Below are 27,293 nucleotides of genomic sequence, written 5' to 3' on the forward strand. Positions count from 1 at the left end.
CCAGAGACAGATTTTAAAAGCATCAATCATACAGTGAGGAAACAAGAGGATTTAACCAGCCAGAGGGAAACCTCCAGTGAAGCCCAACATGTTTTGATTATGATGTTTTACCAAGATGAAATCAGGAGCTGAGTTGAAGTGTCAATCACAGAAATGCACGTGGCTTTAAATTACCCCTGAATTTAAGAGAATAACTGACTATTTATGACATTTCAGTTTGTTCTGTTCCATGGTTAAATTACACTGAATGTGCCATAGGAAACACCAATATTAAGTGTGACCCAAGTAAAAAACTGGAAAATGATACAGAAATTATAGGAAAGATTTAAATACATACACCCAGAATTTGATCATGTATCAGTGTTGTATATAATAGTCATTCTAAGTTATAAATTATGCACAGACTTTCACAAAGATACTGTTTACACCCCCCCACCCCCACCCCACCCCCCCTTCAGGAATCCCACCCACCACCCTTCCATCTCAGTTCATGACAGTGCAGTTTTGGTTGACATGCAAGACCAGGCCCGAATTATGTGAGGACGCAGGGGACAGCGCTCGCTCTACGAATTCACATCCTGCTTCTTTTTCTGGAATTTCCTAAACTGCGACTGGATGGCGACGGCAGCCTTCTCCGTCTCGGGGTCCTTCATGTCGATGTCGAAGTCCTCCGGCACGTTGTTCTTCTTCTCATCTACAGAGAGGACAGGGACCGTGGTGAGAAAAGGTCACGACTGACGTGTCTCAATTGCACCTTTAGCGATAATTACTGCAGGCCAGGGCTGTTTCACATTCAAATATAGATTATTATATGTATCATATCTCAGGCAAGAATATGGCTGTATGTGTGTTTACACAGCCATAGAGAACCATATATTTGTATTAATTAGACCTCATTTATTAACAAGAACCTTGTGTCAGCTCAATGATTCAACTATTGACGGATCATGCTGTTTTCGCTGTTCAGAGATGAGTGCTGAAAAGTTTGAAAGTGGAGATACTGGAAAGTATATGTCATGCTCGGATTAATTAACATACCAGTTTCCAACTGAGGAAATGCGTAGTGCATGCATTTTTCTACCTTCTTTGGGATAACATAAAGATTCATATTTAGAGACGATTACATTAGAAGCTCTTGTCTTTCTGAAAGAAGACGTCATCTGCACTGCATCATTCATCCATCTGACTTGTAGCATCTCATTCACGGTTTAGAGTTGGACCAGCTCAAAGACTAGAGGCCAATCAGGAGATAGAGAGTGCACTTCACCTGGTTTCGTACAGTTTGTTATTGTGTCATATATGTAAAAGCTGTAGAAGTGAACATGTTCATATTTACTTCATTTCGTGAACCCTCCTCCCTTCATTCTTCTCCTGATCTCAGACCCAAACATTAACGTCTACTTGGTTTAAGATGGAGAACACAATGACAAAACACCTGCTAAACAACTGCATCAATGTCAGCATTGTCACTGTGATTGCATATATATGTTTTAAGCAATGATTTAAAAACAGGGCTAGCAAGTCTAATCTTTTCAGGCAATGAATTCCAGAGCCCTGGGCCCTGATGGCTGGTCACTAAACTGAGGAACTACAGTAACTGTTGGTTGGAGGATCATAGATTCCAGCTTGGAGCGTATGGAGTTAGTAGCTCTGTCATATCACTGGGGGCCAGACCACGCTGAGCTTTAAATGAATCTTAAAATCAAATCTACGTTGAAATGGGAAATCGTGTTTGCACTGATAATATGACACCGTGCACATTACATTTGGGTTTAATTACATATAACAATCAATTATGCTGATCTTCTATTTTCACCCAAAATAATTTATTCTATTTCTCCTACGTTTTGGATTCTTGTCAGAGAGGAAAAGCATAACCTGTTCAAACAGAGGCTAAATAAACTCTGGCCTATAATCCAACAATTATTTAACCAAACAAAAACTCAACAAATGATTGAAGTCATTGTGTGCAAAGAAACTAAAACGTCTTTGCAGGATTTACAGACAGTTTATTCGGTTGGAGAATTAAAGAGGGAATTTGTTCAGGACAGTAGAGAAATCAAGAGAACTGCTCTCCACAGATGAGATGTCAGTGTTTAATTACACAAGACAAACTCCTGTAATCCTGCATTTATAAATAAACTGTCATCATCTTCATACACGCAGCAGATCAGTTCATATTGTCAGACCACTTTTATTAATCCTCACACTGTCCACTAATGAACAGAGTGGGACATTATCATTTACGGCAAAACCACAATGTCAGTGCTCAAGTGGCAAAATGGTGAGTACAAGCCTGAAGTCAAGCCAGTGTGGAACGGCTCGGACACGTGCGCTGTGGAGCTGACACAAGTGGAAAGGTTGTGTTTTATTTTTAAAAGATGTGGCTGAAAATTCTTACTGGAGAAGAAGGATTTACAGGAAGACAAAATTGCAACGCGTTAGCTGTTTCCAAATTCAGGGGCTGTGTCCTTCAGAGGATGTGGTCTATGCAGCTCATGAAAGAGACAGCCTTCTTGGGCCCGCGTGGACCATGCACCTGAACTGAGAAGGTCTGGTCTACAGGGGATTTCTGCGATCTGTGTCACCGGCTCGCCCCGCCCTCACTGCTGTCTCCTAGCAACAGAGCTGCAGTTGGTTTTTTTAACATGTTCCCTGAAGCCTCGGACGTCTCGTGACCTGACAGCGCCATTCTGGGAGGGATCCACCGGTTGGAGCGTTCGTTTCTCTTGGACGAAAGGACGCATTCGTCGGCCACATCGAAATGGGACAGTCTGGTCGCGCCACTGTGAGACAATCGGTCTTCAAATGAAACCCAACGAAAGATGCAGCCCCTGATTTGAGACACAGCTATTCACTCACTGCTACCAAAAGGTCAGTCGTTTATTCAAGCAGCAGTTGTCATGCAGTACAGTGCTCCGTGCATGGTGGGGCTGACCTGCCGTGCAAGGTGTGCGCTCCAGCATAAACAGCGATTTTTCCAAGTGACCTACTTACGTTTAGATGGAACCTTTGGTTGACCTTGAGGTCCTTGGATCAAACACGTGACAGTGAAAACAAATTCATATTTCATGATTGCAGAAGCCACACAAACCTCTGTCTCTCCTCTACACACACACACACACACACACACACACACACACACACACACACACACACTTTTCAACACTCTAACCTGCCCCACAGGGTCGATACCCTTTACACCACAGAGAGCGACTTCATGGGCCAGGAACATCACACGCTCAGTAATGTGCTGTGCTGCAGCGCGAATGAATCACATTGCCACAATGGATGATGGGATTATTTCCATAAGAGGTTTGTGAAAGGTCATGTTTAAATTGGTTCCTGTGAGATTTAAGGAAACCTGAGAGTATGTGGACAATGATTGATGAAGGCTGGAACAAACCACAAAGACACGACCTGTGAAGCCAATCAATGAACACTAAACCACAAGTGTGACTCTAAGTGGGAACACTTTGATCCCTCATGGTGTGTGGTTGTGTAAGTTGGTGGTTTTTATACAGACATGATGCTCTTCAGGTGATTCCTCTTGTTATAGCTCCCTTAACAGAGTTAGCCTGTGAGCTAGTTGGCAGGCAGACAGCAGATAACTTCGTCATCATTTTATGTTGGTAAAAAAAATGTCAAATTTAGCTTTTCCTTATAAAAAATCCATTAAACATTTTTGACTGAAGATTTTTCATTTGAAACCTGGAACTTGTCTGCATTGATTTTGGATCATTTTAGCTCCAGACAAAAACAATAGGGAATGTTAAGAAATAAGAAGGATCAACTTTGTATCGTCACAATGATACTGAGTCAAGGAAAACAGGGAAATGAGGCAACATGTGGATTTAACAATGAATTATAATTTGTATATTTTAACATTTTAATTCTAATCTTACAATTCTATATAGATGATAATAATAATAATCATGATTTATAGCACTTCTCTTAACAGTGCTTCACGAAAGGATAAAAATACAATAAGACTAAGTCAAAATTCACACAGAGATTAAAGTTTGTTTTTTTCTCCAAGCAGCAGCATTTTGGACCAATTAAAGGCAATGGAGGGAAGCCCGACTAATACATGTATAGAGAGGTTTACGGAAATCTACTCAGAAAAAAGTAAAGACCTGAATGACCCTGTGTGACTCCTCAAACAACCATCTTTACATAGTTCTCACAAAGACCAGAATCTAACATAAACATCAGATTTCTTACACCTGGTGATAGGGCTCCACACAAAAAGAAGAAGTTTCTGCAGTGTGATTTATTTCTATATCCCACCTTTAATTTGTTCTCTGACCTTCTCTTATCCTCCAGTTAATCCATTGAACGTTTTCTAAATATTTGCACTATAATCTGCAGGCTGTGATCCAAAGTGCCACTGTACAATATAAACGCACAATAGATCTGGGCTGGATTTTACTGCAGCTGCCAAAGGGAAACTGATGAAGATTTACTGCTCGACAAACGTCTCTTCTTTTCCATATAATACATATGTCAACTGGATTTGCCTGCAGTACCCAATAGTAATTGAGGGATAGTGTGTAGATGTGTGTAAGATGTGTCTGTTTTAATATCTTTGATGTGTGTGGTCACTTGTCGTACCACCCACTCCCCCCTCTCTCTTATATCTAATAATATTAGATTATATTGAAAAATGTTACCGTATGATGCAATAAAATGATTTTTTTATAAAAGAAAATTTTATATACCGTGCATTTATTAGACTGAGTTAAAGTTGAGTAAAAATTCAAAACAACAGAAAGTGGAAAGAAATGAAAAGAGATAGAAAGAACAGAGGTCACATGTCAAATGAATGCAATTCACGCCTCGGTCAAATTCAATGAAGCTGCCTAAAATCTCTCCCGATCTCTGCCGGGGTGTTTCCCTGCGGACTGAGCCGGAGCCGCACTACACTTCATCATCCCCGAAGTCGGGACAGGAATCCATTTCAGTTTGGCTCCTAACAGTGTTATCAGCGGCCCCAGAGAGACGAGAGGTGACACGTGGTCTCCAGGTGCACAGGAGCTGCTGCTTTATGTGCTGAATGGGTGTGTGGAGCCATTTAACAATGAACAGGCTCCTATTAACCTGCTGCAGCCACTGTGTGAGGAGGAGATTACTCGGACTCCTCTGTGTGTTGTATCGCACGCTGCCATGAAACCTAATTTTTAAAGGCGCAAACTGCAGGAAGTGCTTAAAGGATTTAAAAGCATCTAGTAGAGAAACCCACAAACACATCATGATGAATGTATATTTATGATAAATATATCAGCTTTTCTCCAAGCCTCGTCAGCATCTGTTCATTGTGTGACGCGGGGAGGAGAATGTCAGAGTGATTCTCGAGCGTCTCTCCCGAGCTGAGGCCGTGAAAACAAAGCAGTTCACTGCTCTGAGGTTCATTAGAAACAGCCCTTTGTTCCTGTTTCTTCTCAGTTTTGCCAAGATGACAGTTCTGCACTTAACACCATTTATGAATTTCAAAGGGTCCTGCCAAGTACAGCGAGTCCAATTTTACCGTTTCTAACTCAAGGGATTTGAATTACATTATTATGCCAAAAATACCATGGCCTAGTTTTCAAAGTAGGTCTTCCTGTAAATTGCTACCATGGTGGAGGAAACCATAACCACTGAGGTGTGCTGGTCCTCATAGGAGAACAGGAGAGAGGCGTGTTCAAATCTATTCTTCTGTCAGATTTTCTCAATGATTGTGTGATCTTTAATACACTGATATTTTACCCAGTGTGTGATTAAGAGATAAGAGACAGACAGCGTTGTGATACCCAATGCTCTTACATCTCTGCTCCTTAGCTTAAAGACAATAACATCGGGAATCAAACACCAGGTCACATTTCCACTTTTCCACTGAGCTCAGAGACGCAGGGTCACCGGCGTCACCTCCAGTTACATTTACTCTGTAATTTTGCAGTGACTGTTTCCTCCTCTTCTACCAACTCCAAGCATAAGAATATTGCCACCAGCCCAGATGCTTTCCCCACATTTTAGTATGCTACTGCATGTTTATTAAATAATCGGAACTTTTAAACTTTTGCTGCGACTGGTTGGCAGCAAAAATGCTGTGATTTGGGGGCTTTTGAATGCAGGAGTTTTACTTGTAAATTGTGCCATTGCTAATTTGAGTAAAAATTGATAATACTTCTTCCACCAATGCCATTAACCATAGTATTAAACGTATAATCAGAAGGAATATAGGACTAGTTATTGTTGTACAATATAAATAATGTATTTAAAGTTTTTGTTGCATTCACTGTTGGGGTTTGGGCGGTTTTCATTCTCTTGATTTAGTATCAGTGTATTGATAAGATGTGAAATCAACGGATCAGTAAAACCAGTTCGGTATTAATAAGAAGAAAAGAAGAAGAAGAAGAAGAAGAAGAAGAAGAAGAAGAAGAAGAAGAAGAAGAAGAAGAAGAATAACAAAAATTATAATATCAGTAATAAATGTGAAACAATCATGATAATGGCATTGTGCTGTTGCGTTGGAGCACAAGAGGTAAAACAATATCTGGAGCTTTATAAAATGTTGGTTAAAGCAGCACATTAAGAATATTGTATAATATATTGTATTTGCATTGTATTTAAATGATTTGGGGGGTGAGTTCAGACTGGTGGTCAAAAATACCTTGGCCAGCAGATGGTTTGCTGTTTCCAGTTGTTGCTCCAGATGCTTGTCTCTGCAAAGACAACAGAGAAAAACATCATCATCATTTGTTTCTGAATATGAAGCAACATCACATGTGGATAAGTGATGAAAAAAAAACCTTCCTCCTGTTGGAATGTGTTTTCATTTATTCCACAAAATGCACATTTACAGAGGAGATCACGAAACAAGTTTTAACACACAGTCTGGCTTGTTTTCCCAACAGGAAAAGCATGATGGGAAGTCATGCTCACACTGAACTACAGTGCGTCTCGGTGAACATGTTGGAGGACAGCCTCTGCTCTGTGTGAGGGCAGACAGGATGAGCTGTGGTGATCTATAATCCATGTTTCTGCAGCGGAGGCACGCTCTCTCTGCTCTAACAGCTCCCAACTGTTCTCCCCTGACAGACTGGTGCTGCTCTGCAACATTACAAGAAGCACTCAGCTCCCAAATATAAGACGGCTGCTCCACACCGCCGCGCGCACAGGAGGAGACCTGTCTGCATCAGTGGCATCACTCATGTCCTCAGCGTGTTTTCCCGAGAAAGATCATTTTGCATCACGTCGAGCTTTCGTGCATTAAAAAACATTTTTTAACTTAACATTCTGCTCCTGCAAAAATCAATGTGTTTCTAGTACGAGAGCATCACTCATACAGCTGAGCCATGTGGGTGTGATTTGATTTAGAGCACATTGTATTTCACAGCAGAGACCGTCCTTCCATCTTGGCCCTCAGCCTGAATTATTAATCCCGTGTGTTCAATGAATTTCAAATGCCAAAGCAGTGTTGATGTGTTTGAGTCAAGTGTGAGCAAAGCGACTCAAGACACTCGACATCCTCCTCCTCGGGTCCCATGTGCCGTCATGAGAGAGAGAGTCAGAGGAAGTGAAAGTGGCTTTACAGTGTGGCCGCCATCTGCTTTTCTGTTTACACGCACAAATCGAAGTGAGCGAACACCACTGGGATTCCCAGCAGACTCTCGTCCGCTTCAGTGCGACAGCGACAGTGCCAGACGTCGCACCTCCACCCACCAGAACATGTGCGAGCATTCAGTGGCAGCCAGCGTCCACGGACAATAACGTGTGAGCGATTGTCTCTGGTGCAGCTGGAAGACGCAATGCAATTTTGAGAAATCAAGACAAATGCACAAAGTTGATATTAAAAAGCTGCTGCAGGGCAGAACTTTCTGGTGTCTCCTTCTGTTGTTTGACTCCATTTTCTTTCTTTTCATCTTCACTCCATTCTCTACTCTCCTATCATCTTTGTCTCTCCTCTTAAAGCCTTTAGCTTCGCCCGGCACTCATGCACCTTAAGAAGATGGATCATGGCTTTAGACCCAACAACAGATATGAGAAACTAATCCCAAGTTCAAAGATGTACACTTCCTCCAGCTATAAAACATTCGTGGAATTCAGAAGGGACTAGAAAAAGATCTCCCCGATCACACCTCCTCTTGGTGCTATTTGTGTCTGTGTGAGTGGCTGTGTTGTGATAAAGGTATCCTAAGTGTGAGTATTTTTGTCTCTGACTGTGACAAGAAAAAAAAAGAAAAAGTCACAAGGAAGGAACTTCATTTTGTAACTTTTAACTTAACTGTTTTTATCCAGAATTAATGCACAATCAAGTATAGAAAATAGTATGAATATTCTAAATGTGCGCACATTAATCATAAAAAATTCTGTTTAGGCTAAAACGTCTGCTGTGAGGCACTGGTAGAGGTCGTAGAGCTCTGCATAAGACACCAGCTGCTTTCTGAGTTCTCCTTTCACCAGCTTCCAGAAAAACTTCCATCACAAGCTGCATGTGTGTGCTGCATTAAGAAATGTCTGTGTGTAAGATTGTATTACAATATGCACTGTATGAATTCCCTGCCCTGCAAACCACACCATTATTACAGTGTTCACAGGTGGAAAAGTCAGTAAAACTTCTTGTTCTGGGTCAGAATTTTGAAGCTTGGTTTTGGAGTTATAATCCCAGAAAATGTATACACCTTCCAACTTCAAAATAGACAAAACGTCAAAGGAATACACCTATCTAAGATATAAATTGTCTTCCTTTGAAGCTTTGTCTATCAATAACAATAGTAATTCCTATGATTGCATTGGTTTGAAGATGTTTAATAAGTTGTTACATTTTACAATGATTGTACTCAAGTTGTCGTTGAGGTTGAGGTTGTGTCATCTAATAATATCCGCATTACTTTAAAGGTGTGCCACATTACAAAAACTTCCATTACATTGAAGTTTTGTCTTTAGTAGACATGAGCTGGAGCGACAGTAACATTACTCATTATCCCTATGAATGTATAAGTCAAAATCTTTTATCTATTTTTATGACCTCTTTATTCAAAAGCTCATTGATATTTTCAAGCCCATGAGGTCTGGCAGGAAGATCTTCAAACACTGCCAGGCTTTCACTGAGAGCATGGTCGGTAAGTGGAACATGGGTGCTGATGAGATGTCAGAGTGTGTGCAAGACTTCTACCAGCACCTGTCAGAGCACCTCGAGGTCAATTGTTCGTCAGATCATGCACAGGACGTTATGGATGATGTAGAGAAGTACGTGATGACCCGTCTCTACAGGTATGTGTTCTGTCCTGAAACCACAGACGATGAGAAAAAGGATCTGGCCATTCAGAAGAGAATCAAAGACTTGCACTGGGTCACCACTGAGATGCTGTGCTCTCCACTGGATGAGGAGATCCCTGAGGTTTCTGACTACGTATCCAAAGCCATCATAGATTTGAGTGAAATGGAGTTGAAGCAAGTGCCCAAAGACAAACTGCGGTGCAGGACTAGCTGCAGCAAGCACGTCTTTAATGCCATCAAAGCCAAAACGAATAAGACTGTGTCTGCGGACGACTTCCTCCCGACACTCATCTACATCGTGCTAAAAACAAACCCTCCACGACTCATGTCCAGCATCCAATACATCATCCGCTTCGGCAACTCCAGGAAGCTCATGTCCGGAGAGGATGATTACTACTTCACTACACTATGCTGTGTGGTGGCCTTCATTGAGAAACTGGATGCTCAGTCTCTGAACCTGAGCTCTGAGCAGTTTGAGCTCTACATGTCAGGCCAGGCGCCCCCCCCCCACTGGCCAAAGACCAACGGAGCTTCCTCCTCCTCCTCCTCCTCAGGCAGCGCAGCTCTCAGTCAGGTCCACACACGGCTAGTCCAGCTAAAGGAGCTTAAGGAAAGGCAGGGGTGTGTGACGGAGAACGCTGGCCAACTGAAGAGCAACCTTATCGACTGGACAGATGAACTGGAGATGCAAAACCTCTCTTCAGCCACAGCGATCGGGTCTGCAGCACAGTCAGCAATTGACTCTGATATCATTGAGAATGAGCTCCTGCCTCCGCCACTGCAGCCGTAGGTGCTTGGTTGACGTGTAGAGGCTTTACTCCACCCTCGCCCTGTTCCTAGACATTTGTCTATGTAACATCAATTATACATTGAGCCAAATAGTAACGCTCCCATTGTCAATAATCCAATTAAAGGCTTTGATCAAATCTTTCTTCTTGGAGATACTTGGAGCTTAAAATGCCCTAACTGCTGTTTCACTGTAACCTTCAAGGGGTGAGCTGCAAACACAAGAAAACCCAGACAAAATGATGTCAACTATACTAAACGAACTCTGTGTTACCGATCTAAATTAGCAGATTACTGGAGGATATTGTCTCTTGTCTGCTGCCTGCACAGACTCAGTATGGATGATTTGGCACAGGCGTCTTTCCCTAAGTGAGATCAGGTTAAAGAGCTGAATTCCTCTCTCTAGTGTGTGGCTGTCCACTTTTCATTAACCTGCACACCTGTCCGCTGTGACCTTGACATCAAGCCATCTCCGTCTCATTGTGAGGAAACACAGACAGACGCTGGCGAGGGACAACATGCTGTGGAGCCTGCTATCATGATGATTAACATGGGCAGGTGCCACTGGCGCTTTGGTGAGATATGATTAGAAAGGCAGAAGAAAAGAAGAAGGAGAAGAGGAAGAAAGTTTATAGCACTTTTTCGAAATCCCAGAATGTTTTACACAAGAAGCATAATAACATCACTGGCAGTTTTATATATATAAAGTACAGGTGTAATTGGACCCAAGACTGAGGACAGATTACAGTCTGATCAGCCACACTACCTCCAGATATGGTCAGGGACACAATGAACAGTGTAAATGCAAATACGTTGTCAATCAGAATACAACAACTACATGGGGGGAAATAATAATCACACACAACTGCTCCAAACCAGCAAGGTAACAGCAGCCAGGCAGCCGGTAACACAGGAGGCCGTCCTTTACTCGGTCCTCAGGACCAGTGGCGGGTAGGGGATTTCAGCTGGGGCCAGGGCCCTGTGGCCCCGCCCCTGGATCCACCCCCGCTTAGGACTGAGGAGAGGACTGTTATTCAGGACACATTGGAAGGAGTGAAGATGAGACCAATCGCAAAGCAAAAAAACACAATAACAAAGTGTCATTAATGGCTACCATCGTCCTTATTCTTACTGGATTATTATTTTATTGTCTTTTTTGGAGATGGACAAACAAGAGAGGGATGTAATAAGAGTTGGACGATGATCAGATCTTTATCAGATTTTAATGTGGACACTGGAGTCAAGGTGTAAATGGAATCATGTTAAAATCTTATCTAGATACAATCTGAACACAAACCAAGCCTTTAAACATGTGATATAAAAGATGATATAAGCCATGGCTAAGTCTCAGGCAGGTCGCTGTGTAACTCTGGTGACAGAGGACTCTTTCTAATCTACATTTGGGAGCAGCCAACTGGGATCTTATACTGTTAATCTAGGCTTTGGAAGAGCTGGTAGAAACCTGCTGGGCTCACACGCAGCAAAAAGAAGTGTGATGTAATGACTTTCCAGAAATATCCATGTCTTAAAGCTGCATTTTATTAAAATGACCAACACTGTATCAGCTTATTGAGTGGGCCACAGTTGTTGAGGAGGAGTCAAACCCTATTCTGTTTACCTGGGGACAAACAATCCCTGATCAAACGTGATTGGTCAAAATAGAATTGCAGATGCACAATTTGTTTGTAGGGATAAGTGCAAAACTACACATGCAGGTATGGTTATTGGAAGCCTATTGTTTACAATCCAGTTATCAGATTGTGAATGCTGAACTCCATGACTTTCTCAGTAATTGAATGGGTATTAATGAGGAGGTGATTTAGTGTTGTCAGTTAGTACGTACACACATTGACCATCTCACATTTCCCCCCTCTTAGACCAATGGGTGCCACTGCAGACAAACAGTCCCAACAATGGCGGAGCTCCTCCCCAAAATGATTAACCTCTTGTCATCTGAGGTCACCACAGTGTGTACTTGTTTTGTGAATATTCCTTTCCTCTCTATACCAGCTTTTCCTGTGAGGTTTCAAATTAAAATCCTGCTTCTGTGATATTACCGTCTTCGTATTACCAGTATAAGATTCTCTCCAGCATCAAAGCCACAGTATATATCACAACTAAAGAGCTGAACATGCTCGGTGAAGCTATTCTGAATAAAACAAGACATTCAAAGAGAAAAAGCCTCTTTCAGACACAGCCAAGGTCGGTGGCAGCAGCAATTATAGGGAGGGCAGTCTCCGCTCCTATGAATTTGAACGTCTCTTAGGGGTTTATAATGATACAACTTTTTCAGCTTCGCCACTGCAGCTCGCCATGTGACCATGGCAACAACAGAAACCAGTGAGGGAAACAAGAAGCTGATTTTAGTCTATCTGAGTTCTCTGAAGGACGAAACAGAAAATACACATCAGTGAAGAGAAACGGTTTTGCAGCAACATCAGCCCAAACATCAGTCTGATTATTTGGTATGGGACCATAAACAGCAAACGGATGTTGCCATTTATTAATGATGTCATATCAGTGATTATTTCCTTTTTACTGATATTAAGAAACAATCCTCTGTGTTTAACGGTGTCCGTGGTGATGTTGCCAGTTGCCAGGCAGCCGCCATGGCAGGAACCACTCGCTGTCTGAAATCATCTTAAGAGTCTATACAGCAGCAGCTCATCTTAGTTACATATGTTAGCAAATATCTATCCATCTATCGATCCATCCATCCATCCATCCATCCATCATCTATCCATCCATCCATCCATCCATCCATCTATCTATCTATCTATCTATCTATCTATCTATCTAATCAAGTCTTTATTTGCAGCAGCTTAATTACTGCAGGTCACTTTTACAGTTTCAGAAAGAAAACTGCCACCATCATCATCACAGGCAAAGCAAACAGCCCATTCTAAACAGGCAGGTTGAGAAAAGGCACAACACTAGTTGGAAAAAATAAAAATCTGAATTGATCATGACGGTAAATGAAAAGTCAAGGAGTCAAAATCGGTATCACATTTCATGGTTTTACATTCAATAGTTATTCAGACATTTCACAGAAAACCACAACTATTGGTGCCATGATACAAAAGGTCAGGGCATCTTAAGGCCTTAAATATAAGTAGAAAAAGACTTTGACCTGAATTGGTGCTACATTAAAGATAATCAGAATCATTCTCCTTCATCCTCTGCATCAAATATTTGCTGAGATATTTAAATTGTTGCTGCTGGTTCTATATGTTTAAACGTATATGTCAGTCGCGACAACAGCCTTAATCCTGCTTTATTATGCTTTGAATTGTTCCCTTCTCCTGAGCCGAGCTCACTGAGTAGATCACTTTACTATCTGCACTCACTCTAATAGTGACTATACTCGTTGATTTACTCCAGGCTGATGGACAAACACACACAAACGTGGACAGACACTCCCTCAGTCCTGCCAAACAGGACAGCTCCTCATTGGGAAGCTGAGAGGAGATCACGAGTCTCCCACGCCTTCAGTGCCAACAACATGGCGAGCTAAAGTGAACCAGCACAGTGTCGCTGGCTGGTGTTTGAACGTGTTGTGTGCAGCTTGGGCAGAGATGCCGCGTTGTCACTCTCCCAGAGGAGGAGCCGGCTTCTACTACCATATGCTGAAGACAGAGGGAGCTTAACAAATGGATAGCAATGTTGATAATTATGTCGCTAATGATGACGACCTTCTGTACAAGTGTGTGTGCCACATGGGTCTGTGTGCTCTGGTTGACTGACAATGTACAAAACATAGAATTTGTTTTTTTGTTCTGGATCAGAATCCACTGATTTCAGTATCAGCCACAGTGTACCAGTGTACCATACTCATATATATATATATATATTTATTAACTGTCATAAACAGCCATTTGTCCAAAATATCATTATCACTCCTTAAATTCCATGTGACATGACCCTGATTCAGAACATAATAACTAATGACACAACCTTTATCATTATCCAGATTCAAAGGTTATACTCTAACAGAAAAAAGGTGATTCAGTCTTAAAATGCTGTTTAATTGTTTTTGCTGCATTTGAACTTCAGTGCTGAAAGTGATTTCACTCAAAACCCTGCGCTCGCAATCAAATAAACACTGGTTGTGTTTTATTTTCCAGCGCTCCAGCTTCAGCTCTTCTCCTCACGCTCACGCTGCTTCTTTGTGCACGTAAAACGTCTAATCTCAGATTTCTCCTCTGCTCTCAGAATTTCCTGTGCACTTGGATTTCTTTGTGCAACAAATTCCCTTACCAACATAATGCCAGTTGTAGTGTTGACAAGTACAACTGTCCCACCGAGAGCCGACGCTTCACGCGGCATGAACATTTTGAGTGAGAGCATTACAAAATCTGGACGTGAAGTTAATACGTTTTGCTCGTGAACTGAAAGACCAGCCTCTAGAATAAAGATAAGGAAAAAAAACATACAGTGCGATCTTCAGTGATGTTTTGCACTGAGGTAAGTTGAAATAGACAAAACCTTTTTGGTGTGAATATTTAATTTAAATACTCGTGTCCGTCTCATTAGATTTGTAACTTTCCTGTTTCTGATTTAATCAGAGCAGAGTCAGGGCTACTTGGAGTGCTACTGGTGCAGAGTGTATCCATACAAATAAATGATATACAGCTGTCACTGTAGCAGATAGATTTTTACAAAGGCTCTAACAGGCAGAATGAGTTGTACTACTGGTTTCTTAAAGGTTCAGTGTGTAGAATTTAGAAACATCAAGTGGTGAAGTTGCATGTTGCAGCTGAACAACTCTCACCTCACCCTCCCATTCCAAACATGAAAGAGAACCTGTGGTAGACTTCAGTTGTCATAAAAACTCAAAGGTGTTTAGTTTGTCCAGTATGGACAGTCTACTGTAAAAAACATGGTGGCCTCCGAAGAGAGGACCCGCTCCTGATGTAAATATAAAGTATTTGAATATAAAGGGTTGATTCTAGTTTAAAGAAAACAACAATTCATTCAATTTAGATGATTACACACTAGTGAAAATATCACTACGATTATTATTTTATGTTCAATATCTGCCAATAGGTCCCTATCAGCTAAATATTACACACTGAACCTTTAAAATCTGTGTGATGCTCCAACATGAGTTGGTAAAACACAACACTGGTATGATAGTGGTCGGCGTGGAGGGAATTGGTAAAATAAATAAATTACCTTCCCAGTGTGTGGTGGGCTATTTTTGGTACTTATGGCAGCTCAGGCTCCACAGAGAGGCTCCATGCTGCACTCGGGATCTATTAACAATTTAACGAGGAGACAGCAAAACTAGGTCAGAGACAGCTCATCCCAGCACCATTACAATTCCTCAGCAGCTTCCCCACCACCAGACTGGAAACAGGGATGACAGCGTGGAAGAGTGACACCGCTGAGGGATGATTGACCGAACGAGCAGCGTTCTGCAGCGCTGCAGGCAGTCACCGCGGTCCACACTGTACATTGTAATTAAAACGACTCTCTCTTTCTTATAAAGCTAATTGGCTTATTTAAAAGAAGGTTTACAGCTTGTCAATATAAACTACAGCTTGAGTTTCTTGGCTGGTGTAATGTTCTGTGGAGGAAGTGCAGGTACAACCAAGTTTAAACAGAAGTTTTTCTCAATAAGTGATAAAACACTGGTTAAAATAAGAACTGGTTCAAATTCTTACCCTCTCGTTTATTTGAACTAGTGCAGTGCCTGTTTGGAATGGGCTGTTCTCTTGGCCTGTGTTAATGCTCCAGAGTTACTTCAGAATTATACCTTGTCATTAGTGTGCTGGAGCTTTTTCTAAACAGTCTATGGTGCAAAGTGCAGTTAGAAAACTTTGTGCTTGTCCTACCTGGTTTATCTGCAATGATTTTATAGTCAAAGTTTTTCATAAGATTAAGCAGAATTCGCTTTTTTGGGCTGTTTATTACTGTTCACATGTGTGGCTTATTTAAGTTAATAATTATTTACTGAACGAGGTCTGTTAAGCAATCGACAAAATAAAAGATGTCTAATTCAGCTCAATATAAAGTGTCACAGCTCCTCTTTAATCCACTGTGCCCCCTATTGTTTTTCCCCTTCCCTTGTTTTGTCTCCCCTCCGCAGGTGTGTACCGTCTCCCTCTGATGACTCTGCGGAGGCGTGGCCAGGGACAGCTCACCACCTCACCTGCAGCTCATTCGCTGATCATCGGCAGGATATCTACCCTGGTTGTTCTCTCAGTCATCGCCAGTTCGTCCAAGTCACTACAGTGGTAGTCTCATGTTCTCGGCCGCTCTGTTTTGTGTAATCAAATCATAATTCTCTCGTGTAGCTTTATCTTGTACTTACTGTGCTTCTCCTTGTTCCCCCAGAACTCTACCCTCCGGTCCTCCTGCTTTCCCTCCTCGCTGGCGACATCACGGAGAAATATCCTTCGCCCTCCATCATCTAAACCGCATCCACGATCCAGCTTTATTGGATTAATAGACACCCTTAAACTTTCCATACTGCCTCGTGCTCTGTGTTCTGTCTCTGCGCTGAGGTTTAAAGACACTTTAAACGTAACAGAATGAACTGGCCAGCTATGGACCCCGCAGAGTCAGACGTACTCCGCCATGCCATCAAGGTGCAGGGAAACCTGTTGGGACAACATGACCAGACCCTTAAAGGATTAGGGGACTCTGTGAACTGAGTCGGAGACTTGTTAACACAACTCCGAGATTCGTGTTTCAATTTATCCTTCAATCAATTTCAAGCTGATATGAAGAAGGTTTTTGACCACCCAGTTAGAGGCAAGGAGGCAGTTGCTTGCTTTCGCTCCGACAGGGTACAAGTTCAGTCGCCAATTATGCAGTCCAGTTCCGCATTCTGGCCGCTGAGAGCAGCTGGGATGTGCTTGCTTGACAGAGCGTAAGGATGAATTAGCGGTCAAGATAATACAGAATCCTTAGATAGATTTATTCTTTAGACTCGGCTCACTGCAGCAGAACATCAACGGAGATTTAGAGAGAGGCTTTGGCTCTTCTACGGCCAGCCTGGCCACACCCTCGTCCAGTGCTCTAATCGGCCCAAAGATTAGGCTCATCAGGCAGAGGAGGCACCCTGTTGAGCCAGACACAATCCTCCACCAGCAGAGCCCCATCCCGAACTCTGCTAGACGCCAAGCTAATAACTAATTCTCTCTCTTACCCTCAAGGCCCTGGTTGATTCAGGTGCCATTGAAAACTTCATGGACTCAAATCTGGTATCACAGAGCAACATCCCTCTCGCCCCACTTCCTGAACCCATAGAGGTTAATGCCTTAGATGGCAGACACCTGGCTAAGATCATCCACTGCTTTCCTCCATGACTTAACCTGAAAAGGAAGTAGGAGCAGAATTCTTTTTTGTTAAAAAGAAGGATGGCTCTCTGCGACCCTGTATTGACTTTCGAGCCCTAAACAGTATCAAACAAGTTAAAAAACAATTATCCACTTCCCCTGAGTGATTCAGGTTTTGGACCCCTTCACGAAGCCTCCATCTTCACCAAATTAGACCTCCACAACGCTTATCACCTGGTTCGGATTAAAGAGGGCAATGAGTGGAAAACGGCTCTCAACACCCCCCCGGGACACTTTGAGTAACGGGTGATGCCGTTCGGCCTCACCAATTCCCCTGCCGTTTTGCAGGTGGTGATGGAGTGGCCTATTCCCAAGACCCGGAAACATCTACAATGCTTACTGGGAATTGCAGACTTCATGGAGTACAGTAAGGTAGCCACACCCCTTACAGTACTCATCTCATCTACAGTTCCTTTCACCTGGTCTCCTGATGCTGACAAAGCTTTCAAGAGACTTAAAACTCTGTTCTCCACCGCTCCAGTTCTTGTTCACCCAGACCCTTCTCAACAGTCCATGGTGGAGGTTGATGCCTCGGACACTGGGGTGGGGGCCATCCTCTCCCAACGCTCTCCGGGGGATAGCAAGTTATACCCCTGTGCTTTTTTTTTCTCAACGCCTATCTCAAGCTGAACAACAATTATGATGTGGGTAACTGGGAGCTAGTTGCGGTGGTGCTGGCTCTGGAGGAGTGGCGGAACTGGTTGGAGGGGGCAGAGCATCCTTTCATTGTGTGGACTGACCACAAGAACCTGGCTTATCTTCAGTCAGCTAAAAGATTAAACCCTAGCTAGGTGGGCTCTTTTCTTGTGGAGGTTTAATTTTTCTCTAACCTACAGACCTGGTTCCCGCAACCAGAAACCTGATGCCCTCTCGGCCCCTGAGAACTCCAGCAAACCTCCAGAGTCCATCCTCCCTCCTTCGTGCATTGTGACAGCTGCCTTCTGGGAGGTGGAGTTCCGGGTTAAGGAGGCACAGTAGAAAGATACCGGCCCAGGTAACAGTCCTCCTAACCGCCTCTATGTCCCTGTCCCCCTCCGATCCTAAGTGCTCCTTTGGGGGCATGCTTCCAAGCTAACGCATCCTGGAATTCACCAGACGACACTTCTGGTGGCCTAGCATCGCCCAGGACACTCAGTCCTCCGTCCCCGCCTGCTCGGTCTGCACCCGTGGAAAGGTCTCCCACCGACCTCCCTCTGGACTCCTTCGACCATCAACAATCCCCAGTGGTCCATGGTCCCATATCGCTGTGGATTTCGTCACTGGTCTCCCCCCATCGGCAGGTAACACAACCATACTAACCATTGTTGACAGGTTCTCTAAGGGGGTACACTTTATCCTTCTTCCCAAACACCCCTCAGCCCTGGAGACTGCTCCAGCTCCGCCACATGTATCACACCGTTCACTGTTCACAATAATGTATGGTTTCCAACCACCTTTGTTTCCTTCTCAGGAGGAGGATGCGGTCATCAACCCATGCTCTGTGTTCTGTCTCTGCGCTGGGGTTTAAAGACACTTTAAATGTAATAAAATGAACGTCATGCTTTTCCTTTGAAGACAACTTGCTAATGAGGAATGAATGTTGCTGCCATGATGGAGATCAGCACTCGCAGCAACCCTGAATGTCTGTGTCAGTCCAAAATAAAAATCTAATAATCAGATTTTTTTTAAATGATTTGGTGGGACAGATATCATTGGCCTCAGGCTACCAGTTGCAGACCACTGCTGTTGTTTACGCAAGAATGTCGCAGAGCATCATGTGTCCAGATCGCACCAAATCCAACATTGCACCTCCCTGGAACACTAAGAATGCACATGCCAAGTATGAAGTCAATAAGATGAATGGTTTGCAAGATATGTGTTCGACAGGCAGACAGACGTTTGTGGAATTAGTAGGTAAATTGGAGCAGGTCAGACGACCGAACAGCAGAGCAAACTGTTGGCCGCTTTTTTGCACAAAATTGATCCAGGCCAAGCCTTTGCCACAACAAAACATATCATCTGACGGTGGTGCAATCACATGCATGCAGTGTCATCCCTCTGGTAGATTACTGTCTACCATGAACATGGTATTTCTGGTTCCTGTTTATCCTGAAATTGATGTGACAAAAGATAAAGCTGCTGTCGTAACTTTCTGAAGTAAAACTAGTTGAAAAGACGACGATTCAACTTGGGTTTTGCAAAAAGTGTCGTCAGTGCATCTCTACTTTCTCCAGCACAGTATCAGCTGTCAGTGAGCACATTGTACCACCTCACTGGCAACTAGCTCCGCAGTGTGTCTGATGATTAATTAGTGAAGACTTTGAGTTTAGCTTCTTTCCATTGTTCTGCATTTCTAAGACCCTCTTCAGTTTCCAGCTCATTAGCTGTCCACAGCAAAGAGAAAAACACTTCTGTCACATACTACTTCTGTCAATAATACAAGAAACAATGACAACAAACTCAGATTAATTACTTGCTCTTCAGGAAAATATTTGGAGAACTTTCACCATACTTTAGAAGTAATAATATTAATAAAGTTAGAGGATGGTTGGTTATGTGATCCTTTCTCCAGAGTTTGCCTTTCACATATGAAAAACACAGCAGGAGATTATCTGGGTCAGGTTGACCAAAGTATTTATTCTGCCCCAGAGATCACGTGTCTTTGTTTACAGCACAACTTATCACCAGACACTCCCGAATCTCTTTTTGTCTTTCCAAATTGTCATCGTCTTCTACTCTTATGGCTCCTGAAGATATTTGTATTCTCTTTGTTGTGGGTTTTTTGCATTTGTCATCACCAGGCACACTTACTCCCCCTGAATCCTCCAGAGAACCTATGTTTTTACTTAGGGGCTGGCAGGAAAACCATTTTGCGTTCACACACACAGCCCCTCTGGATAATTTCAGGCCCAGTGCATGTGCGAAAGCTGGTTACAGACAAAGGATGTCTCCCTGCGGAAAGGGTCATTGGACCAGAAAACTTCTGGAATCACAATGAACCAGTGAGCTCTGGTATCCAGAAGCACTGTTTCAGAAAAGAGATGCTCGGTTGTTAGTTCCATTCATCCTCACACTGGAGGTAGTAATCTATGAGATATATAAAACCACAACCATCTGCATGTATAGATACCACTAAGTGAGATTTGATGTTGTTTTGTCATTGGCACTGTTGTTCTTTTGGCAATTTGAGCAATACGCCCTTTTAAATCTCATCAGACTATTCCATATACACCCGGTGGCAAGTTCTTGGCTGTTGAACAGCATCATTACAGAATGAGGTGGGTACATTTTGTCGTCCAGCTGGAGTCGTTCAACTAAAACTAATGGCATAGCAGCATGGAGTTAGCAAAGTACATTAGCATGCATTAGGCAGAGTATGGGCCACAGCAGCAGAATACATTAACTGTAAAGTCCTCTCTCTTTCTAAAAGCAACTGTAAACACATCGCTGAAGGGATAATTAAAAAGGGGAATAAGCAACACTTTTACGGCTTTGTTAACTGTCTGCAGAATTTGAGTTCAGGTTCCATCCTGTTCTTCAGGTACAAAAAGACACCAACCACAGAGAGTGTTCTGATTGAAGAGAGCGCTATCACTGACTGACTGAGTGGTGTGGTGAAAAATGTCAGTGACAAAAACAAAAACTTCATTGTGTCTCAAGCTAAATAAATATATGAATAATTGATGAGGAGATATTTTTAGTCACATCCTCAGCGTCATGTGTTGCTACTGTTGGATCTCTGCTTTAATTATCTGTCTCGCTGTGACTTCATTGTTTGTGTCAGTTCCAGGCGACCACAGCAGCTGGAGACAGGGGAGGTGGTGGGGTAAATCCCGGGACATCCGAGGCTGTGACTGGAAGATTTTATTTAATACAGTCGATTTTAAAAAAGTTTGGGATTTATTGTTCTAATCCTCAATGTAAACCAGAGAGAAAAGCAAAGGTGAATGGTTAACAAGGCACACAGGGATGATGTTGTGGGTTTCTATCACTTTTAGGCTAAATTAACATTGCAGACTGGAAACAGGTGGTGGTCTCAAGTGTTTAATGTCAACAGCTTTCTGTCTGTGGGATTACACGTATATGCAATTCCTCAGAAATGATGTACAAGAGCCTTGGGGTGAGGTTCTGGGCAGTTTTATCGTAATCTGCTCTATTTTTTCTCCTGCGTCGACCATTCGCATCCCCACTCTTCTCTCACTGATGTTTGTCATTTTCCCTCTGCAAAAGCCAGGATTACCCCCGGAGGCCGGGTTATGGCGAGTGAAGGCTCCACCAAAGCCTGTTGTCAGTTTAGATGGATTACAGATTATTTCAGTGTAATCTCTGCTCATTGTTTAAAGTGGGATTAAGGTCAGTCAACATGTCTCATGACAAATCACAGAGAGTCGCAGATTAAAATGGGTTTATATTTCAGGTCAAAAGGTAGGAGAAAAAAATCATACTTCATATTATATCAACACATTTCAAATTGTCCTGGAAGGTTTTCCTCCAAATTTGCAAGCTTTTTGTTTCAAATCACCACTTTAGTTCAGTCTCAATCACTTTATCAGTTGGAAGTCAGCAAAATGGAGTTTTAAAGAAAATCCTTCTCCAACCACTTTTCTCCCATGTCAGCTCCTTTTTACATCGATCAGCAACTTTTAACACTCTTATCTCATTAATTTGATAAAAAGGGCTCTGGTCCACTTTGGATGATGAAACAAATGGCTTTGCCAAGTAGCCACCACTCTCACTGTAATTAAAATACGAGGTAGGTGAACACAGCCAGAGACCACTTACATGTTGATGCATTGATTGAAGGGCAGGTCGTCTATGACATCTCCTTTAATACTGCTTATGGCAGTCTTTCAATAATTACACTCTCAAACAGATTTTATACAGATGAGTGAGGAATTGCCATTTAATTATTCATACCCCCCCCCCCTCACCAAAAAAAGGCAATCAATACATCACCATAAAAACCACTGCAATGAAAATGTTTAGATCTAACTGTTCGACCTGAATATGCTCCCGATTTCAGTTGAAGTAGTTGAATCAGCATTATGCTCTACTAGGAATGCTTGCATAAGTGTACTACCAAGGAAATGTTTGTGTACTATGAACTGGATGAACCGGTGAACTGTTGGATCAAATACACAGTGTCTGTGCACTTAGGAAAGAGAGATCAATATCACTATGCAGCAGGTTGCAGGACGCGTGATCACGAATCAATAGCAACGTGACTGAGGACAGCTGTGTGTTCCAAACTTTGTGTATAAAAGCCAGCTTGTCATCAGAGACATTTGTCAGACTCTTGAGCCTGCCGTGGCTGTAAGAGCTCTGTCCCTATTTGGCCAAATAGAAACACTGTAACTTTGTTTGTGTTCAATATGCCTTGAAACTCCATTGAGCATTGATTCGATCATTCAGTGTAATTGTTTATTTCCTCACCAGGGGATTAAATGCTTATTCCCACCACAACCACCATCCTGAAGGCCAGTGGAATTCTGCAAACTCTAATGTAAAATCAGCACTTGAAGCACAATGTGCTACAGTTAGCCTGCAGAACTACAGCGATCGCACAGGAAATTCATATTTCCACTCATGTCCTAAGTGTTGTGTGCATCAGCTTTTGGCAGCTTTCATCAATACTCCTCAGTTACACTAATGGAACGACAAAGGGAATGACAAAATCTATGTCAGATGTGAGAAAATTAAGAGATCATGTCAGTTTTTGACAACTTGGTCTTATTTTTGGATTTGTGGACATCTTCCTGTTGTTTAGGATTTTACATCACAACACTGAATCAAGTGATGATTTGTGGAAATGTATGAAACGTGAGCTGTCACTGTGTTTCTTTAACATCCATCACAGTCGACTGACTCTCTACATGTAATACAGTAGTTGTGCACACGGTTCCCTGTACAATAAGGAACTAGAAGGTAACTCTGAGAGCAATACCTCCTCCAAGGATAATGTCCTATCTCGCCACGTCAAAGCAGTGTTTCCCATAAATACCTTGACGGTGGCGGCACCCATATCCTAATTTGTCCTTAACCTTTTTTACACTTTTCAAAATATCATAAGAGAACTGTGTGTTTTGTTCGGTCGCTGCATTATATAGCTGTGTGCAGCGCTGTTTGCCATGTGCTCGCCCGCACGCTGACGCTAGCATCCGCAGTTTTCACCTCTGTTACAGCTGCAGTCGTGTGTGTACATGAAGGGGCATGCAATGCAGTTCTCTCTATCACATGAGAACTTGTCTTTCACTCTTCAGTCTGCGTACCTGTCACACACAGTTTAGTTACGTTTTATTGTAATCTGTCCGGTAGTTTTTATTGCTGCAAACTAACAAACAAAGCGAAAACACAACCTCCTTTGGCGGAGGTAATTATTTGTGACATTTTCACCCCCCTCCCTCCAAACAGACTGGTTGAATAAATCTGGTTAAACTGTCGACTTGTTTAAAGTCTGTGTGATGGCCTGAAGATGTCGCCGTGTTCTCGAATCTCAGAGGGAGATACAATAACTTTATGGTCAAACCAACGAACATGAGAACCAAGCAGTGATAATTCACAATTATACTGTAACATATTCTCTGTTACTCTCTAAACTCAGCCTTTCCGAACAAGATCGATTTAACCTGACCTAACACTTGCTATTGAAGCTCTGCGTTCATGTAAACTAGCCTCTGATCTCTTGAATTAGTCAGCAGATAGACTTTAAAAAACATGCAGTCTAGATACAGTGTGAGTCTAAAAGCCCTGCCAGTGGCTCCCACAGGCTGCACTGCTGCTGCTGCTGCTGCTGCTGCTGCTGCTCACACTCCATGTGACCAAAGTGATCTGAGCACAACTGACCGACAGTGACATCTTCGCCGCCCGGCAGAGCAAAGAAGCTGATTAAAGTTTAAACTCTAAATTGAATTCAGAAATCGCACACTTCGTCTGAGGTCGTTGAGGCAGATATGATTCTTGTTTTGACCACGAGCATTATTTAACTTGACCAAGCCCCTTTCCTCCACTTGCCTCCTTTCAACATACTCTGTAAACTGTAGCTTCTACGTGTGACACTGAATCCATTGGACAGTTTTACTAGAACACAGACCGACAGTAAAGAGATGATGCATGACAAACAACAGTCCCATGATGAGTACCTTTACCCCCCTGATCCACCAGGGTGCTATGTAGGTGCATCTCCTGGTGAGAAACTAACTGGTAATTGGGTACAGAAAAAAAATCACTCTTTTACTGAAAACCACTGCAGTGGAACTGACATATCTTGGCAGCTGCACACAGTTGGCTGCAGTCTCTCCACTGAGTGCCATCTAATTAAAGTTTTGTTGAACAACCTGAGGCTCAAAATCGAGGAGGAATAAGTCTCCAGATCATCATGTGAGACAAACAACATATCATTATAGCAGCCACTAATCACAGGGGGCGACACACAACTCTTTACACCAGCTGGATAGAAAAATATGCTTTTTTTAACATATAAAAGCCCCAAAAATATCAAAAGAACACAATGACTCAAACGGACGCCTTCATTACATCGATGACTACTGGATTACACGATTTGGATTGATTAGAAGTAGCACAAGAAGGTGTCACTGAACTGTAAGGTTGTACAGATGCAGTATCTGAAAATCAGATAGGAATAAATAGGAATGAGCAGATTTGACAAATCATTTAAGGTGATTCAAAACATGTAGAATAAATAGTGACATACTGGTACTGTTATTTCTAGGTGCATGATTGGCCGGGTAGTGCAGCCTGGAAACGCTGCATTGTTCATTACTATGGAGACAGGCAACCCATTTAAGCTACTTTCACAGCAGGAGCCTCAAACTGCCTGACGTTTATGGATCCTACCAGAGATGACTCAGCGGCATGTCTTACCAGTTATGGCCTCACTTCTTCACATTAATCAAAGCACAGTGTAATTAATTATATCGATTTTCAAAATGCTCCCAATCCATGCAACTACAATGTTGGCTAATTTGTGGGATTTTATTTTAAATATGTTAGTAAATCATAGCAGGGCTATATATGTCAGTCAAGCAGTTTGGATTTAGTGGACAGCTGTTAGTGCAGTTACAATTATATACTGCCGGTACTTTACCTGCGATGATATTATCAATATTTAAGTGTCTCTAGAGAATTAAGACTGTATTTTCATATGATGGAGACCCTAAGATGGGGTTTGACAGCAGGAAATGAAATATAATTAAGCAGGATTTCTCTCTTTGGCGTAGAAAAATTGCACTGGAGTGCCAATAATCCTGATGAGCACCAGGGCACCATTAAAACAACCGTGTGGATCTGAACAGTCAATGAAGAGCACTGGAGTAGATTGAGCCTGTTGTTGATTTTTTTAAATTATTATTATTAAATTATTCATTCAGAGCAACAACTCTTTATAGGTTCATGAATCCATAACTGACATGAGATGCAAGTTCATTTCCTGGGTTTTTCTCTGTGCAATGTCTTATTTATAAGACTCCAGCTCCGCTGTAGAGGGTAGAGAAGAAGATCAGCTACGACTGCGCCGTGTGACACTGAACAAAAAGACAGTCTGCAATAAAAGATTCATAATGACCGACGAGGCAGAGGGGGTTCACAGCAGTTTAGATGTTGAGGCAGCTCTGATCAGGGAACAAAATCTCGTTCTTCAAATAAATAATATTCATTTTAATCTGGAACATCTTCTGCAACTATATTATAAGCTCCAGGAGTTGACCCCACGCTCAGCTGTGTGGAGCTGGACACCATCCACCACAGGCAGCACGACATGTATAACAGGACACAAAATAAAAGCAGGATTATACAGTATATTAGTCAGCTCACTTCCTCTGGGTGAACAAACTCATGATAAGGTCCTAGTGGAGCCCGCGCGCCCTCGTGTTATTTTTCTGGCTTAACAGCAAGCCTTGAATAATTCAGTGACTATGTGCTCTTTGCCGGTGGATCGTCTTTAAGGGAAGATTCTTGCAGGGTCTTTTCTAATCTCCACTCTGGTATTGACTCATCCCCTCTGTCGTCCACATTGGAGTTGTAATGGCTCAGCCTCGTGAAATGATGCACAGCTCAAAACTGCCTCTGCTTCATCCCAAAGTAATTCATGCTGGAATTAAAACATACTTACCAACAAGAGATGTAGTAAAGTCTCATGGACTCACTCACATTGTCATTGTCATTTGCCATTGGAAGTTTGGGAGATTTGTCACTTATGGTCTGTTACACCCTCTCTTAAAAATACCACAGTCCTTAATGTGTCAGCACATCACAGAAAGGAATCACTGATTGGGACACAGCAGGTGACTGACAGGTTTGATGTTATGGTCCAGTAGCCATATACAGGAAAATGATGAAAATAAACTGTGTGTATTAGACTTATTCTCTGGGCTAACTCCTGACACACGGTGGATACGGGAAATGCTGGTATCCAGAGAAGGATTTATATGTAATCTCCTCCTCTGAACATCCACCCACAGCCCATTCTTGATCAAACATTGTTGCATTTCACACCCGAGCTTTAATTCTGCGCGTGTTTGGACAAAGTGCCCAAACGCTTAAGAGCGGATCAACCGGATATTATACCTGTGCGTCGCCACATGTCTTCTTCTGTTCCTGTCCTGTGAACTTTTTTTTTATTCAATCACCCATCAGGCACCTACCTCACTCATGGCTGCGCCGCGTGTGTCTTCGTGTGGGTCCGGTGATGTGTGGTGCGCTTCCTCTCCGGCTGAAGGCGCAGTCCTCTCCAAGACGCTGCGCTCGCACACGCGCAGGCTGCTTTTATAGCGCGCACAGCCTCCGTAGAAACCAATGGGCTCAGGCTCTGCTCGCCTCCAGCTCTGCTCTGAACAGCAGCCTCCTTTGTCCACTCAGCTGCCTCGTGTTTGGTTTGCAGCCACTTTCTGTTCAGCGTGAGATATA

The 27,293-nt window shown here is 42.7% G+C and overlaps 2 protein-coding genes across 3 annotated transcripts; one reads left to right on the plus strand and one right to left on the minus strand.

The window, feature by feature from the left end:
- Nucleotides 1–454: 454 nt before the first annotated feature.
- Nucleotides 455–27,293, minus strand: pcp4a (Purkinje cell protein 4a). 2 transcript variants are annotated; one of them, XM_035179244.1, is made up of 4 exons: nt 27,032–27,293; nt 6,653–6,704; nt 2,998–3,030; nt 455–694 (listed from the first exon to the last, which is right to left on the minus strand). In XM_035179244.1, exons 1-4 carry the CDS (start codon nt 27,038–27,040, stop codon nt 564–566), a joined length of 225 nt encoding a protein of 74 aa, XP_035035135.1. In that variant the 5' UTR covers nt 27,041–27,293; the 3' UTR covers nt 455–563. The 2 variants fall into 2 exon arrangements, with proteins under 2 accessions (XP_035035135.1, XP_035035136.1); XM_035179245.1 differs by lacking the exon at nt 2,998–3,030 and having other exon boundaries at nt 457–694; nt 27,032–27,289.
- Nucleotides 9,026–10,051, plus strand: LOC118122514 (rab5 GDP/GTP exchange factor-like). The gene has a single exon (XM_035179243.2). It carries the CDS (start codon nt 9,047–9,049, stop codon nt 10,049–10,051), a length of 1,005 nt encoding a protein of 334 aa, XP_035035134.2. The 5' UTR covers nt 9,026–9,046.

The sequence above is a fragment of the Hippoglossus stenolepis genome, chromosome 15, assembly GCF_022539355.2.
Source record: "Hippoglossus stenolepis isolate QCI-W04-F060 chromosome 15, HSTE1.2, whole genome shotgun sequence".
Lineage (NCBI taxonomy): Eukaryota > Metazoa > Chordata > Actinopteri > Pleuronectiformes > Pleuronectidae > Hippoglossus > Hippoglossus stenolepis.